General features: G+C 65.5%; 2 protein-coding genes across 10 annotated transcripts in view; one reads left to right on the top strand and one right to left on the bottom strand.

Moving 5' to 3' along the window:
* Positions 1-142: 142 nt before the first annotated feature.
* Positions 143-6,794, top strand: CCAR2 (cell cycle and apoptosis regulator 2). 4 transcript variants are annotated; one of them, XM_080568615.1, is made up of 20 exons: positions 143-270; positions 349-443; positions 525-616; positions 704-818; positions 925-1,051; positions 1,481-1,577; positions 1,691-1,807; positions 1,869-2,100; positions 2,212-2,325; positions 2,580-2,743; positions 3,528-3,708; positions 3,865-4,074; positions 4,151-4,342; positions 4,445-4,625; positions 4,709-4,788; positions 4,973-5,119; positions 5,211-5,334; positions 5,411-5,587; positions 5,669-5,874; positions 5,947-6,794. In XM_080568615.1, exons 1-20 carry the CDS (start codon positions 213-215, stop codon positions 5,986-5,988), a joined length of 2,751 nt encoding a protein of 916 aa, XP_080424741.1. In that variant the 5' UTR covers positions 143-212; the 3' UTR covers positions 5,989-6,794. The 4 variants fall into 4 exon arrangements, with proteins under 4 accessions (XP_080424741.1, XP_080424740.1, XP_080424739.1 ...); XM_080568614.1 differs by having other exon boundaries at positions 704-827; positions 1,484-1,577; XM_080568613.1 differs by having other exon boundaries at positions 704-827; positions 3,868-4,074.
* Positions 6,795-7,141: 347 nt separating this feature from the next.
* Positions 7,142-15,431, bottom strand: part of BIN3 (bridging integrator 3) — a 39,354-nt gene continuing 31,064 nt past the window's right edge. For all 6 annotated transcript variants that reach the window (XM_080568690.1, XM_080568693.1, XM_080568695.1 and 3 more), the window contains 3 exons: positions 14,896-15,037; positions 13,121-13,255; positions 7,142-7,977 (listed from right to left, as the gene is read on the bottom strand). In XM_080568690.1, coding sequence (XP_080424816.1) covers positions 7,831-7,977; positions 13,121-13,255; positions 14,896-15,037 — 424 coding nt within the window. In that variant the 3' untranslated portion in view covers positions 7,142-7,830. The remainder of the gene's footprint in view (positions 7,978-13,120; positions 13,256-14,895; positions 15,038-15,431) is intronic.

Raw genomic sequence — 15,431 nt, 5'->3', positions numbered from 1 at the left:
TGACGTCACACCTCCCCCTTCCCCCCCCCCCCCCACCGTGACGTCACTCCGGAGCTCTCGCCCCCTGGCGTCACGTCCGGCGGTGCGCTCCGACGGGCGGCTCGGGCTGCGCCGCTTCCGCCCCCTTTGTCTGCGCCCCCCCCTCCCCAAAATCCCCTCATCCCCCCCCCCATCCCCTAACCCCCCCCCCTTTACCTCCCCCCACCCCAAAAATGGCCCAATTCAAGCGGCAGCCTCCTCCCCCCCGCCCCCCAGGGGGCCCCTTCCCAGGTGCGCAGCGGTGATTTTGGGGAGGTTTTGGGGACCCCCACCCCAAAATTTTGGCTGACACCCCCCCCCCTCCTCTAGGGCCCCCCCACTCATCCTCCTTGCTGGGGCCCCCTCCGGGCCTGCTGACCCCCCGGGTGCCCGCTGAGCTGCTGCAGGGCGCGCGGCACCTGCAGGTGGGTGCATGGTTTTTTGGGGAGGTGTGGGGGGGTACCCCCCAAAATGAGCCCCCCCCTGCAGCACGAGGGTCTCCTCAGGTGGGCGAGAAGCAGCGCGTCTTCATCGGGGTCGTCAGCAGCCTGCATGACTACTTCGGGGTGGTGGACGAGGAGGTCTTCTTCCAGCTCAGGTACAGCCTGGGGGGGTGGCGCACGGGGGACGGGGGGGCACAAGGGGCAGCTCCCCAACCCGCTGATGGGGACCCCCCCCCGTTCAGCGTGGTGAAGGGCCGGGTGCCACAAGTCGGGGAGAAGGTGCTGGTGAAAGCTGCCTACAGCCCCGGGCAGGCGGTGCCGTGGAACGCGCTCAAGGTGCAGACGCTCTCCAACCAGGTACCCGCGGTGAGGACCCCCCCCGGGGGCTGTTCCGTCCCCCCCCAGCTCGCCCCCGACCCGTGTCCCACCTCATCCCCCCCCGTTTTGTTGCTCCATCCCCCAGCCTCTGCTGAAAGCCCCGGCCCCGCTCCTGCACGCGGCGTCCCTGGGGCAGAAGCCGGGCATCCTCGGCGCCCAGCCGCAGCTGCTCTTCCAGCCCCACCGTGCCCCGCCGCTCTGCCCGCAGAAACGTGAGTGCTCCCCGGGTGCCGCGGGTTGTCCTGGTGATGCTCCGGGTGTCACAGGTGCTACGGGCTTTGGGGATTGTCCTGGGGATGCCCCGGGCATCTCAAATTGTCCTGGTGATGTCTCGGGTGTCACGGATGCCCCGAGCACCGTGGATTGTCCTGGTGATGCTCCATGTGTCACGGGTGCCCTGGGCATCACAGGTTGTCCTGGTGATGCCCTGGGTGTCATGGGTGCCCCAGGCATTGGGGATTGTCCTGGTGATGCTCCAGGTGTCACGGATGTCCCCGAGCATCACGGGTTGCCCTGGTGCCTCCTGCCTCCCCTCGAAGCCCCACCTGGGCTGCCCAGCAAGGGGATGCTGCAGACCTTTGGGTTTTCCGGGGGCAGAACCTCTCCGCCACCTCTTATTATTCCTGTTTTTTCCCCCCCAGCAGTGAACTTCTTCCCGTCGCCCCCGTCCATTCCCCTGAGCCACCTGGGGAGGCAGCCGGGGCGAGGAGCGAAGGACAGGAGTGACGCGGGCAGACGGTAAGGGCGCAGCGCTGTCCTGTGGGTTTGGTTCCCATAAAACCCATCACAACCAGCTCCGTGCTGCTCCTGGTGGTTTTTTTTTTCCCACATTCCCACTCTCACGGCCTCAGGGACGACTCGGACTCCAAGAAGAGGAAGCAGAAAGGCGCCGAGCCCTGGGCGGCGAAGAAGCCGCGCCACGACGTGCCACAGTACCGCGTCCACCTGGCGCCCTACGCCCCGGACAGGTGAGTGCAGGCGCTCAGGACCCTTCCCACACCCCACAGCACCACTGACCCCTGCCCCCAGCCCCTCCTGCGATGCCATGGAGGTCCTGCGGCGCTACTGCAGCATCCCGCTGCCCGGAGGCTTCTACGACATCCGCCTGCGCTGGCTGGACGCCTTCCCTCTCGAGCAGCCCCTGAGCCTCCGGCACCGCAGCCGCATCCTGGTGGCTGACCCCGACGAGGTGCCGGAGCCCCAGGGGGGTGCTGAGCAGGACCCCGCTCCCCACGACGCCGATCCTGCCTTCAGTGCCAAGGTGAGGTGACGGTACCCAAAAGACCAGAGGTGCTGTGGGTCTCGGTGCGCAGCTCGGCACTCGAGGTGGTGACGGCCCCGATGTCCCCCGGGGTGTCTGCTGTGCCCGCAGGTGCTGCTGCTGTCCTCCCCGGGCCTGGAGGAGTTTTACCGTACCTGTCTGCTGTGCGTCGATGAGGCTGGTGAGCAAAGGGAGGCTCCCGAGCACCCGACAAAGCAGATCAAGGTGTGCGCCCAGAGAGCACGTGGTGCGGGCTGGGCCGGGCTGAATTCCCCCTGCTTTTGGGGAAAGCCCTCGGGAGAGGGAGGTTTGGTGGCGCCCTGTCCTCTAAAATTATTCCTGCTGCGGTGGCATCTGCAAAAAATCTGGGGGCTCTGCAAAAAAATCTGGGGGCTCCGCAAAATCCTGGGGACAGGGGCTTTGGGGAGGAAGGGGGGCAGTCACGATGCAGCCCGTGCTCAGCGCCTGCCTCTCCTTAGTTCCTGCTGGGGAGGAAGGAGGACGAAGCCGTGCTCATCGGGGGGGAATGGTCCCCGTCGCTGGACGGCCCCGACCCCGAGGCCGACCCCGTGGTGCTGGTCCGCACGGCCGTGCGCTGCGCCAGGGCGCAGGCGGGGCTGGACCTGAGCGGCTGCACCAAGTGGTGAGTGGCGGTGGGGGAGCGTGGCGTGGGGTTAAATCTTCCCCTCCTGGGAGCTCTCGTGGCTCTGGGATCCGGTGGGTGGTGCAAGAAACCCGCTGGTACTGTGGGAAACGGAGCCCTCCTGCCCAGCCCCGTGCCGGGAGCGCACCGGGCGCATCCCCGCAGGTGCGCAAACACCGTGCGGTGAGTGGCTGCTGGCAGCTTCGATGGTTTTTTTGGGGAGCATCCCCAGGAGCAGGGGGCTTACCCTGCCTCCTGTCCCCCCCCCGGGACCCCAGGGCACCCAGCGCTGTATGGGGGGCGAGGGGCAGCATTTGGCTTTCTCCTGGGCTGTCCCAGTGCCCGTGCAAAAAAGCGTGGCCCTCGCCCGGCTGTGTCGCTGCACTGCAGATATATTTTCTATATTTTTTTTATGTATATATATATAGCATTCCCGCTCTGCGTAACCGTGGCAACTGATTTTATTTTGCTTAAACCTGGCCCGGCATGTGATGTGGTGGGGAAGGAACAGCTGAGGGGAGATGGAGAGCTCGGTGCCGGGGGGAGGCTTGGCGCGGTCCCAGCCACGCTCGTAAGCGCTCTGGCTTTGAGCCGTGGCGCGGGCTGGGCTGCGAGCGCCACGAGGTTTGGCCTCGCTCTGTGTCCCCCCACATGGGGACGGTGGGTGGCCTTCGTGTGACCAGTCAGGGTCTGCACGACCTCTCGAGGCCCGTCCCTGCCGGTAGAGGGGAAGGTTTTGTCGGGCAGCCCGCGCTGGCCCTGACGGTGCCGCGCCGTGCCGCAGGGTGCGCTTTGCCGAGTTCAGGTATCTGCGGGAGGGCGATGCGTCCCGCCGGGAGGTGGTGGTGGTCTTCCTGCCGGACGTCTGGGGCTGCATGCCGTCCCTGGAGGAGTGGGAAGCCTCCGGCCAGCTCAGGGAGGAGAAGGGGACCTCGCTGCCTCCATCGCCGGAGGACACCGCGATGGTGAGGCTGTGCCACGGGTCGGGCTGCCAGGGCTGCGGCTCGGTTCAGGTGTCCCAAAAGGTGGCTTTTTTCTGCGGGTGGCCACATTTTGGAGAAGGCAAGAGGCCTGCCCAGCTGGCAGCCTCTTCACTTCCACCTAAGCAGGGCCTTTTTTAGCAGACGGAGGCCCCCGAGCAGCACACGGACCCCACCGACCCCTCGCTGGAGCCCGAAGCAGCCAAGCCCGAAGCCCCCACTGCCCCCAGGGACCTGGCCCTCATCGCCCGTCCCCCCTCGGCTGGGCAGCAGGGGCAGGCCGCCTGCTCCAACATCTCCCTCTACACCCTGCTGGAGTACAGGAGGCGGCGGGAGAAGCTCTCCTTCGAGGTAGGCTCCGCGTGGCGTGGGTGCGTGGGGGGCTGCGCACGCAGGTCCCCCCCTCGTGCCTCTGTCCCTTCCCGAGGTGGCCGTGGTGGCCGAGCTCTTCCAGGAGATGCTGCAGCGGGATTTCGGCTACAAGCTCTACAAGGCGCTGCTGGCCCTGCCCGAGAAGGAGGAGCTGCTGGAGAACAAGAACCCGGAGGCAGAAAGGGAGCCCAAAACGGCGAGAGAGGTGGCTCCGGGGGCTGCCAGGGCTGAGGAGGAGGCTGAGCAGGTGGGATCCCGCTGACCCCTTGCGGCACCGAGCCTTGCCCCCATCTCCTGCCCCCGTCTCACCGTCCCTTGTCCCATCTCCCCATCTCCTGCCCCTGCTCAGCCCCCTCCAAGAGAGGAAGCTGAGGAGCCCATGGGCAACGAGGTGGCCGCGGCAGGCGGGGAGCAGGAGAGGTCTAAAAGCGAGGGCAGAGCAGAGCCCAAGGACTCTCCGGATGAGCTGTGCGCGCTGAGCCTGGAAGGCAGCCTGCTGCTGCTCCGGGAGGAGGAAGAGGAGGAGTTGGGTACGTAGCTGGCATGGAGCAGGGGCTCAGCCCTTCCCCGGGGGGCTGCAGGTCTGGGGGTGCTCCCTCCTGCCCTTCCCCAGGTGCCAAGCTGGAAGAGGCCGAGGTGCGCTCCGACGTCTCCAACCATTCGGAGCCGGAGCTCTCCTCGCTCCAGGACGTGGTGAGCACCCCCCGGCCCCCCTCCAGCCCCACCGAGGGCTCGGAGCACGGAGGGGAGGCTCCGTGCGGGGGGAGCCGGGGAGGAGCGTGAGTCACTGCCTCCGTCCCACTCGCCCCGCGCTCTGTCTGCGCTGCGGCGGCACGGCGAGCTCAGCCTCTTCCATCCCTCCCCTCCATTTCAGCAGCCCAAGGAGCTGCACCCGGGCGCTGCCCTGCCCCTGGACGCCCTCCTGGCCTTCGTCTACTTTGATTTGAATTTCTGCGGCTACCTCCACCGCAGGGACCTGGAGAAGATCCTCCTGACACTGGGGCTGCGCCTCTGCAAGGAGCAGGTGAGCGCCGGGGCCTCGGACCCGGCTCCAGCTCGTTTTTTTTTTTTTTTTTCCTGGGTCCTGACCTGGGTGCGCTGTGTTGCGGCGGCAGGCGAAGCGCCTGGTGAACCGGGTGGTGACCCAGTCCCTGTGCCACTACCGAAACCTTCGCTACAGCCGCCACGAGGACCCGGAGCCGCCCGCCGCTGACCCCGTAGGCGAGGGGGAGCCCCCAGGTAGGTGCTGGGATGGATGGAGCAGGGAGGGATCCCCTCGAGGCGCAGCGATCCCCTTGTGTTGTCCTTCTTCCAGGGAACCTTCCTCTGCTGCCTCCTGCCCCGCCAGAGGTGCCCCCGTGCCCCAAATTGGGCCTGGTGTCCCAGGGGGGCACGGTGCTCAACGTGGGGAAGCTGTTGGAGAAGGCGGAGCAGGCGGAGAGCAGCCGGCTCTACCTGGAGGGCAAAATCCACGCGCTGGAGGCCAAGCTGGGTGAGAGCCGCTTTGCCTGGGGGGACCCAGCTCCCCGTGCCTCATCCTGCCCGGTGCTGATGGGTGCTGTGTGTCCCCCAGAGGACAGCCAGCTGCGGGTGGCAGCCACCGAGGCCAGCAACCGGGCGCTGGTGACGAAGCTGCAGGACCTCCAGCGGCGCCTGGACGAGGCAGAGGAGAGGGCGAGGGAGGCCGGGAGGCAGAAACTGCACCTGGGGAGGCTGCTGCAGGAGAGCAGAAAGCGCCTGGCCCCCCTGCAGCTGGAGCTCCAGGCCATCATCGAGAAGGTGCGGAGTGCTTCCCCCCTCATCCCCGAGCAGCAGCATCCTCAGACCATGCTCATTGCTCTTTTCTTGCAGACCAGCACCTGCTTAGAAGAGGAACCGGCCTCCTCCAGCTGACCTCGCTGCCAAAACGTGTCCCCCGCGGGCGAAGGCTGTGCCCCCATGGCTGTGGGCAGGGTCCCTGTGAGCTCCCCCTGAGCCTTTCCTGCAGAGGCCAGGGCTGGCGGTGCCCTGGGTACCTGGAGCCTGGGCAGCCCCAGCAAGGGGCAGGGTTTGTGCTGAGAAATCCTCATGTAAGGGAAACCTCGGCCGTAGGGAACCTTGCAGCCCAGCGTGGGTGCAGGGGAGGCAGGACAGCGCCATGCGCCATAGCTGACCTCGTGAGCAGGGACAGAGAGAGTTTTATTTTTATTTTTAATAGGACAGAGGGCCCCCAACCAGACCCACCGGGGCTGCCCCTCGCTGTGTGGCAGCCCCCGGCCTTAGGGGTCAGCCTGGTGCTTCGTGCAAGCCCTCTAACAGCTTTCCCAAACCCGGCAGCCCCCGGGGAAGCTCCCATCCCCGTAGGATTTAGGGCTGGGGCTCTGCAGCCCTGGCTTGGCCCGGGGCTGTGCCCCAGGAGCTGTGTCCGGAGGGATGCAGGGGGCAGCTGCCAGGGCTCATGCCGCCTCTCCTCCCTGTCCCTGAGCTTGAAGACGGGTAGTAGGGCAAAGAGGAAGCCCCCAGCTCAGGATTTAATTCAGTTTTAGACTGTAAAAAGCGGCAGCACCTCGTGTTTAACTGGAGATCTTTCTTCTCAGAGTCCCTTTGGGTAGCAGGCCGCGGCTATTCCCTCCCCTTCTCTCTTTTCCCACCCTCTCCGGCTCTCTGCGGGCCCTCTCTACCTCTTTTCCACCCCAAACCCTCAATAAATACTGTCGGCAGCTCGGTGTCCCCCTCCTCTCCCCAGCAGTGCTGCCTGGTGGCAGCAGAGGGCGGCAGCAGCCCGGCGCAGCGGCACCGCGGGCTGCTTTTGGGGAAAAAAACTTCTGGGAAGCATCCCTCTGCTGCAAAGCACCCCTCTGCCTCTGCTCCGGGAACCTCTGTGCCCCCTGCTCCCTGCCCCTTTTCCATAAATTTGTTGTTTTTCGCCCTCATTTCATTTTTTTCACGTTTTCAGCCCCATGCTTTTGCTCTCCCAGCCTGGCACGGGGCCACCCGGCGCCCGGGCGAGCGATGCTCCAAGCTGCAGCGGTGGCCCCACGGAAATCAGCAGCCCCGGCACGGTGACTTTCAGCTCTTGGCTTTAATCTGTCCCGTTCCCAATCTCTTTCCCCTTTAACAGTGTTTGATCGGGTGAGGGCTCCCCCGAGGCACTTCGCACCCTTCCTGCTGGGAATGGGTTGCATTCAGGGGGGAACCCCTCACCCTCCGGGCAGGAGGCGCAGTCCTCGAATGACCAGCTCCCCAAAAATGCATCCCATGGGACGCTGAATGCTTCTGCCCTCCCTGTGGGGGTCCCGGGCTCCTTCTAAGGCACCAAACAAACACCCTACGGGCAAGGAGCCTGGGCCGGATCCTGGCACGGGGAGCCAGCAGGGAGCTCCGCACCGGTGCTGGGTGAGGGCAGGAGGGCGCAGCCCGCTCCTTTTCTTGGCTGAGCTGCCCCACAACCACCTATTTAACGAGAAGCCAGGCTCCCAAAAGTCAGGAGGGCAGAAACAGGACGGGGATGCCCGTGGCTGCCCATCCCGCAGCCTCACAGCACCGGGGGGGGCCCTGCTCTGCGCCCCCTCCCTGCCCCAAGAGGCCCCGTGGCACGAGGGCAGAGCTGCTGGGGTGGAAAATGGCACAGCCGGAGCTTCAAACCCTGCACCACCCATCTGTGCGTCCCCAGAGAAGGCAGGGAGGGGGCTCAGGAGTTGGGGGGCTCCATCCCCAGCCTCGTTAGCGGTGCCCCCCCCCCATCCTCCCCAGCCCTCAGTCGTCGGCCACGATGGAGAGCGCCCGCAGCTCGCTCAGCTTGGCTTCGTTCTCCCGCTCCCGCTGCTCGTCGCTCAGGCCGGGCTGGTCGATCTGCGCCGTCAGGTCCCCGAAGATCTTGTGCATCTCCGTGTAGTAGACGACCTGGGGGGGAGAAAAAAGGGGGGGCAAGTGAGCAGAGCTGGGGGTTCCCCCCCCACATTACCGGGGTCCCCCCCCACATTACCGGGGTCCCCCCCACCCTTACCCCGCCAGGCTTCCGAGGGGTGCAGCGCTGCCCGAGAGCGCCCGTCGGTTTTGTGTTTCTGGTTCCAAAATAGCTGCCTCCCCTGGGGCGACGCCACCCCCCCCTTGGATTATTCCAGCTCACCGCGTTTTAATAACGCGCTGCCCTTCGCCGCTCGCGCCCAGCTGGGATGTCCCTGCCCTGGCACTGGTGGCACCAGAGCTGGTGGCACCGGAGCTGGGCACGGCCAGCCCCGCAACAGGTCCCTGCGACGCACGCAGGGGGACCGTGGGCATCTGATACCCCGCAAGAGGCTGGGGGGGGTCTTAATAACGTGCTAATTAGCTCTGTCAATTAACCCCGGCACCGAGCTGCGCTTCCCGCAGCCAGCGGGTCGGTGCAGGCAGATGGCACCGGGCTTGGGTGGCAGGGAGGGAGCCAGAGTTGGGCCCTGGGGGAGGAAGAGGAGGTGCTCGGCTGCCTGGGGGGGGGAGAATTGGGGTGTGGGTTTGGGGTTGTGCCACGCATCGCCCCCGCTCGCCCCTGGGGAAGTGCAGCCCGATCCACGCCGTGCCCCCCCAGCCCCATTCCCCCAAGCGCAGGGCTGGAGCCGTAAGAAGCCCCCCGCCCGCCCCATGCCGTTCCCAAATCCCCACCCCAAGGGGGGAGTCTGGGGGCGCTCCCGCTGCTCCTGGCCCCATTTCGCAGAGGGGCACAGGCGAGGCTGGCGGCGGGGGCACGCGGCACGGTGCCGGTGCGGGTACCCGCGGTCTCCATGGAGACTGCCTCCCCATCTCTCGCTCCAAGCGATGCTGATTTTGGGCAGGACCGGGGCAGCTGCTGGGGGGGGGCCCGGACCCCTTTTGTTGCTCGATTCCCGCCCCCCCTTTCCCCTGGCTCCACCGCTGGTGGGGTGCAGCGGGGGCTGCCGCGGGGCCGGGGTGGTGATTCAGCAGCAGGGCTCATTTTCACGGTGACTAACGCAGCCCGCGGCGGTGGCACGGCTGCCAGCGAGGGGCTGCAGCGCTCCCGGCACAGCCCCGCTCCCCCCGTGGCCCCCCACCCCCACCCTGCGCCCCCCCCCAAAACCTCCAGGGCACCCCGCATCTCCGTGGCACCCACCTGGGGGCACCGCGCACGATGCCACGGGGCCGAATAAAGCCCGGTGCCCTCCAAGTGCCCTCCCGAGTCAGGGCAAATATTTTGGGTGCTGTTTCCCCCCCCCCCAAACCGAGGCTCTTCTCACAGGAGGCGCCGTTTCTCCGGGTCCCCTCGGGGAAATGCCTCTCCCAGTAGGACCCAGTGCCTCCCCAGTAGGAATCTGTGGGGTGGCTGCACGGCTCGCCGCCTCCTGCACCTGACCGCGGCGGTCCCGCAGACAAGTTATTCCCCCCCCCCAAAGAAATCGGGGTGAAAACTCAGAGCCAAGCTCGGAGGCGAGGGCGAGGAATTCCCGGCCGGGCCGGCTCGGGGAGGGACGGGGGCTTGCGAGGACGCGGCCGCCCTGCCCAGGAGCCCTCCTTCGTGGGCTGCGCCACCAAAGCCTTCCTCGGCCGGGGTCCTGGCCGTCTGGGGGGGCACCGGGGGGGGGCAGGAGCCCCCGGAGCATCACCAGGAGATGGGGACACCGCGGTGTCACCCCTCTGGTGGCCCTGTGCCCGCTGCCTGCCAGCGGCTCAGTACTTTTCCAGCTCTGGCCGCCCCAAGCTCCGGCCACGTCCCCTCGAATCCCATCTCCAGCTCGCGTTTTGGGACGGAGCCAAGGGCCCCGAGCACACCTGTCTCGAACTAATTCTGTTTCGGGACACCCTGTTCTCCCCGTTTTCTATAGATCCCATTTACGACGGGGCAGCGCGCGTTACTGTAGGTCCCGCGCGAAACAAAGCTCTGGGGCTGCTGCCAGGGCCCCAAGCCCACCGTGGCCATGCAGCCGGGCTCGAAATCCCCGTTTAATTCCCAGCTTCGCCACGAACCCGGGGCGGTATCACGTCTTCTAGCTGGAAAACAAAGCTCGGCGAGGGGAGGAAGTGTTCCTCGTGAGCTCGCGCCACCGACGGGGCACCAACGCCCCCCCCCCCCCTTTCATCTCCACAGGGCCACTTCAAAGCTCCCAGCCGGGGAAATATTTGCCTCCGCCGGCTCAGCCCGGGCACGTGGGTGGACAGAAGCATTTGGTGGGGGATGTTAGAGCCTCTGCTCCCTCGTGGCACGCCGGCAGGACACACCCGGCTCCAAGCCGTGCCATGGGAACCCAAGCGCCTGGCACGACGGCCTCGGAGGGGCTGCTTAGGGTCAAAGCCCTACAGCCGCTGCTCCGGGGCCGTTTTTCCCTTTCTTGTAGGTCAGAGGCTCAGCAGCCAGTCCCTGTTCCCTGTCCCTGTTCCTAATTCCTGATCCCTGTCCCTGTTCCCAGTCCCTGATCCCAGTCCCTGATCCCAATCCCCGTTCCCTGCCCATCGCCACGCCGCTCACCACGTCTAACTTCAGCCCCCTGCTTTTTCCAGGGCCAGAAAAAAAAAAAAAGGAAAACTGTGCCGTTTCGCACCGGGGCTGCCTCCACGTGGCAGTTTCTCCTCGGGGACGAGGTCTCCGAGCATCACGGAGCCCGGCACGCCCCCGGTTCCTTGAGAGCCGTGCGCCCGTGCCCCCGCCGGGCAGCCCCCGTGGGCCGTGCTCCTCGAGCGATCGCTGCTAGAGGTACGGTGGGGGGGGGGCTGAAAATAGAAATTGCACCAAGCAACGAAAAAGCCCCGAGAAGCTGCTCAGCGAGGCGTGGAGGCAGAGCTCAGCCCCAAAGCGGGGTGCGGGGTGAATGGGCTGGCACCGGGCAGCGCAGCTCCGGCCCCCGGATGGGGATGGGGAAAGTGATGGGGACAGGGATGGGGAACGGGGACAGGATAGGGATGGGGATGGGGATGGAGATGGGATGGGGACGGGATGGGGATGGGGACAGGATAGGGACGGGGATGGAGATGGGATGGGGATGGGATGGGGATGGGGATGGGGACGGGATGGGGATGGGATGAGGTCAGGGATAGGGACAGGGATGGGGATGGGGACACTATAGGGATGGGGATGGAGAGGGGATGGGATGGGGACGGGATGGGGATGGGGACAGGATAGGGACAGGGATGGAGATGGGATGGGGATGGGGACACTATAGGGATGGGGATGGAGAGGGGATGGGGATGGGATGGGGACAGGGATCGGGATGGGCATGGGGATGGGATGGGGATGGGATAAGGTCAGGGATAGGGACAGGGATGGGGACAGGGCCACAGCACCCCTGCCACCATCCCCCTGGCCACCAGGCCCCTGCAGGTGAGCAGCCGCCGCAGTGAGTCAGGGCTCCCGGGTGCTATTCCTGGCTCACCACTGACTCATTAAGTTACCTTGGGCAAGCCACTTCCCCTTTTTTTTTTTTATTTATTTTTTTTTCAGCCATCTGCAGCAGGGGAAACGCTGCGCGGCCCCCGGGGTGTGCAGAACGGGGCAGGGGGGGCACCAACGAGGCTTGCGGGAGCAGCAGGGTGGGGAGCAGCCCTGTGTCGGGTGCTGGGGCACCCTGCGCCCTGCTCGGGGCACCCTGCTCGGGGCACCCTGCTCCGGCTCACCCCAGCATCCACGCCGGGCTCCCGACGAGCGGAGGCAGCGGCCAGCCGGCAGAAAAAAAAGGAGGCAGGGACGTTTTGGGCAAGGACGGAGGGGCAAGGCTGCTCTCTCCGGGGAAAGCGCCAGCAGCTCCCCCGACGCCCAGATCGGGCAGCCGGCGTTTGGGTTTCAAGGTCTCGGCCAAACGAGCCACCCACAGCGAGCGGCCGGGGAGGGTTCGCGTAGCTTGGCAGGGGGAAGGGCCGGCGAAACTTCGCCGTGGCTCCAGGGAGTCTGGTTGTTTCAGCTGCCACGGCTGCAACACAGAGCCCCGCGCTCCCGATTGCTAAGGGAACAGCTCGAACAGCATCCCCAGCACCGAACCAGGCGGCGGCGGGGGGAACGGGCGCCATCTGCTAGGTGAATCAGCCTGCAGGCAGCTCTGCGGCGAGGCCCCCACCCCGAGCCGGAGGTGAGCCCAGACACGTGCTCCTTCTCCCCGCAGCCGTCCCGCGGCGCCTGGGTCACCGCGGCAGCGCCTTTACGAACGCCCCCGCCAGCAGCGGCGGGGATGTCGCCGCCTCCCGGTGCTCAGCGCACGCAGGTGGCCGAGGTGCCCGAGGGTCAGCCTTTCCCAAAGCTCCTGCAGCGGGGGGAGAAGGCGTTGGAGCCCCAAATCCCGCCCGCCTGGACAAGACCGTGCTCCGTGCTAAGGGGGGGAGCCCAGCGCTGTTCCCCCGTGCTCGACGCAGGTCAGATCCCGGTGCTGTTCCTCCGCAGCCTCGAGGAAGGGGCGAGAGGAGAAGAAGGCGAAGGAGGAGCAGCAGCAAAGCACGGGAGCGAGCTGAGGATGGGAAGGAAAGCAAAGCTGGGCTTTATGTAGGCCACCCCCTCCCGCAAACCCTCCGTGCGCGCATTACGCAGCCTCCCCTGCCTCTGCCAGCAGGCGCCAGCTCTGGTTACCACCAGCCAGAAATCCTCAGGCTGAGCCCTGAGCGTTTCTTTCCTCATCGCCACCAAAATCCGAGCTCAGGACCACGGGCGCAAAAGCACAACAGAGCCGGCGAGCCACCGGACGCCGGCGGTTAACGTACAAGCAGGGCTCGGAGCGCCTTCCGCACGGGGCAGGACGTGGCACGGGCACCAGGAACGGACCTGATTTGAGGCAGATCTGCAGGAAACGGTGAAATCACCCCCAGATGTCCCTTCTGTCGGGCAGGCAGCCCCGCACCACAGCACCACGGGTGCCAGCAGGAAGCCAGCCTGCTCTTCTGCCAGGGCAGCACCCCCCGGCGACCTGCCCGGTGTCCCAGCATCGCTCCCTCTGCCCTTTCGCAGTAATAAAATCGCTGCGGGTTTGGGTACAGGAGCCAGAGGACGGCTACGTGTTACCTAGGTGGTGCTCAGCTCAAGAAAGTGGCTCGCTCGAGGGCAATTCAGGCCCAGGTGGACCTCCGGAGCTAATCTCACCTGCGCCCGGACCAGGGACTCGAAGCTGGGCTTGAAGTAATCAATGCGGCTGCTGTAAAACTTGGGCATTTCCTCCAGGAGCTGCTTGTTTTTGGCCTCGAAGTCCTCCTTCACCGGCCGCAGCTCCTCGCGGGCCTGCGAAACGAGACGGGAGGGGAGTCAGGCGCCGGGGAAAGCCCTGCCGTGGGCAGAGCTGCGAGGATGTGCCCTGACCCGAGGACGACCGGTGGCCAGAAAACCCAAATTTTGGGCCCCAGCTCTGCCCCAGGCCATCGGGAAAGCCTCGGTACACCACAGGGGCTGCTGGAGAGGAGACCACAGGCTGGCTGCTCCTCTCCCTGCAGGAGGACGTGGGCAAAAAAATGTCCCCAGAGGACACCCCAGCGGCTCCGGGACTGGCCAAGGTGGTGCTGAGCCCCCAGGGCTGTGTCCCCCTAGGGCTGTGTCCCCCTAGGGCTGTGTCCCCCCATGGCCGTGTCCCCCAGGGCCGTGTCCCCCCAGGGCCGTGTCCCCCCAGGGCCGTGTCTCCCCCATCCTCACGCCCTGCGATTCCCAAGAGCTTCTCCCCTCTCCGCTTTCGCCCGTGACCTTCAGCTGAGCGAGCCCACCCGGCTTCTTTAAACAGAAGCGTGGGGAGAAAGGGAAATGTCTCCGGGATGGTGTGGAAAAGGGCAGGAGGGGGTGGGCAGTGAAATATTAGACCCGTCCCAGTCTGCCGCTTAATCCCGCCGCAATTCCGACGGGCGGGGGGGGTGGGGGGGGCACCGCGGTGCCAAAAACCCCGCGCGCGACGCCGGGTGGAAAGGAGCGAATTTGGGGTCGGGCAGGAATCGGGCAGAAAGGCGGCTAGGCTGGGACTGGGAGCGCTTTAATTCAGCGGGGAGAAGTGTTTGAACTCATCCAGTGTCGAGCAGCGCCGGGCTTTGTGCCAAAAAAAAGGCACAAAACTCAACGGCGAGCCCTTGCCCCAATTCGCCACCAAATTCGGGGACGCAAATTCAGGGTTTTGGGGTTTCTTCAGAGCAGCTCTGGCTCCAGCGGGCGTCTGAGCTCCCGCCGCGGTGAGCTAAGGTCTTTGTGGGGGGGGGGAAATTATATCACAGGGAAGTTCATTAGGGTGAAAAAAAATGAAATAACTAAAACCTGCTTAATCACCAGGACAAAAGCCCTCGCAGTTTTCCAGCCGCAGCTTTAGGCACCGAGGCTAAGCAAAGTAAGCGGCTTATGGCTAAATCTGGGGTCTCTTTTGTCAGCGCCGATAGGGCTGTTCTTTAACACAAAACTTCGTTTTGTCTTCAGAAAACCCACGGTCTTTTGGCTCCCGAGAAAGTCGCCCGGCCCCTTCCAGGATCCCGCAACCGTTCCGCGGGAGCGGGCCTTCGGGTGAGAATTTAGTAATAAAATGGTGGCGATTCTGCTCAAATTTGGGAGAGAAAAGGGAATCTGGCGAAGCCGCCTGTTGACCCGTTACTGCGATTTTCCAGGACGAATTTTTTTTTTTTTTTTTTTTTGCAACAGGTGGCAAGCGCGCCGAGTCGGGGGGCTCTGAGCTCTGCCCTTCTGCGTACAGCTGCTCGGGCAGGCGCTGAGGGCGAGGGGAATTCCGCCCGCCGCCCGCTCGCCCCGGCGTTTTCGCTTCCCGTGGATTTTTTATTTCCCTTTATTTTGCAAACAGAGAGCTCAGCGTGGCTCTGAGAGGGCTTCACCCCAGCCCTGGGCTCCCAAGTGGCCACGTAGCTCGTGGCCTGGGTTGCCCCAAGGCTTCGGGGCCGTACCTGGTGCAGCTTGGCGAGGACGGGGCCGGTTCTCTCCTTCTCCTCGTACTTCTCCACCTTGGACTGCAGGCGCTTGTAGTCCTGCAGGGTTTGCTCGCGGCGCTTCACTGCCATGTTCAGGCTGGGGAACACGCTGCTGAACCTGCCGGGGAGAAGAGGACGGGAGGGGTTTGAGCGGGGATGGGACACCGAAGACAACCTGCCACCCCAAAGCCCCTCGGGGAATCTGCCACCCCAAAGCCCCCCGGGGAAATGTGCCACCCCAAAAGCCCCCCCAAGCAATCTGCCACCCCAAAGACCCCAAACTGCAAAGGGGACACTCGGCAGCCCCCGCCGCTGTCCCTACAGGCCGGCGGAGCTGGGGAAAAAGCGCCGCCGTCGCGCCCCAGGTGCCCCTAAATCCCCGTTTCGTCACGCGCCGTCGCTGCACTACAAAGCCCCTCAGATCTCCCGCAGCTTCTTCCAACAGCTGCACCACCACGGGCCAGGAGAAGCAAACGAAGCCCTGGGAGGCGCTGAGAGGGGCCAGCAGGGCG

The sequence above is a fragment of the Anser brachyrhynchus genome (assembly GCF_964034855.1).
Source record: "Anser brachyrhynchus genome assembly, chromosome: 26".
Lineage (NCBI taxonomy): Eukaryota > Metazoa > Chordata > Aves > Anseriformes > Anatidae > Anser > Anser brachyrhynchus.
Note: the sequence above shows the minus strand (reverse complement) of the source record. Positions and strands in the feature narration are given on the sequence as shown.

What these genes read in the sequence shown, in the direction of transcription:
- CCAR2 (XM_080568612.1), top strand. Translation starts at nt 213, where the DNA reads ATGGCCCAATTCAAGCGGCAGCCTCCTCCCCCCCGCCCCCCAGGGGGC. An exon ending in AGGGCGCGCGGCACCTGCAG is followed by an intron (nt 444 to 524) that starts GTGGGTGCATGG and finishes GGGTCTCCTCAG; the next exon opens with GTGGGCGAGAAGCAGCGCGT. An exon ending in ACCCGACAAAGCAGATCAAG is followed by an intron (nt 2,326 to 2,579) that starts GTGTGCGCCCAG and finishes GCCTCTCCTTAG; the next exon opens with TTCCTGCTGGGGAGGAAGGA.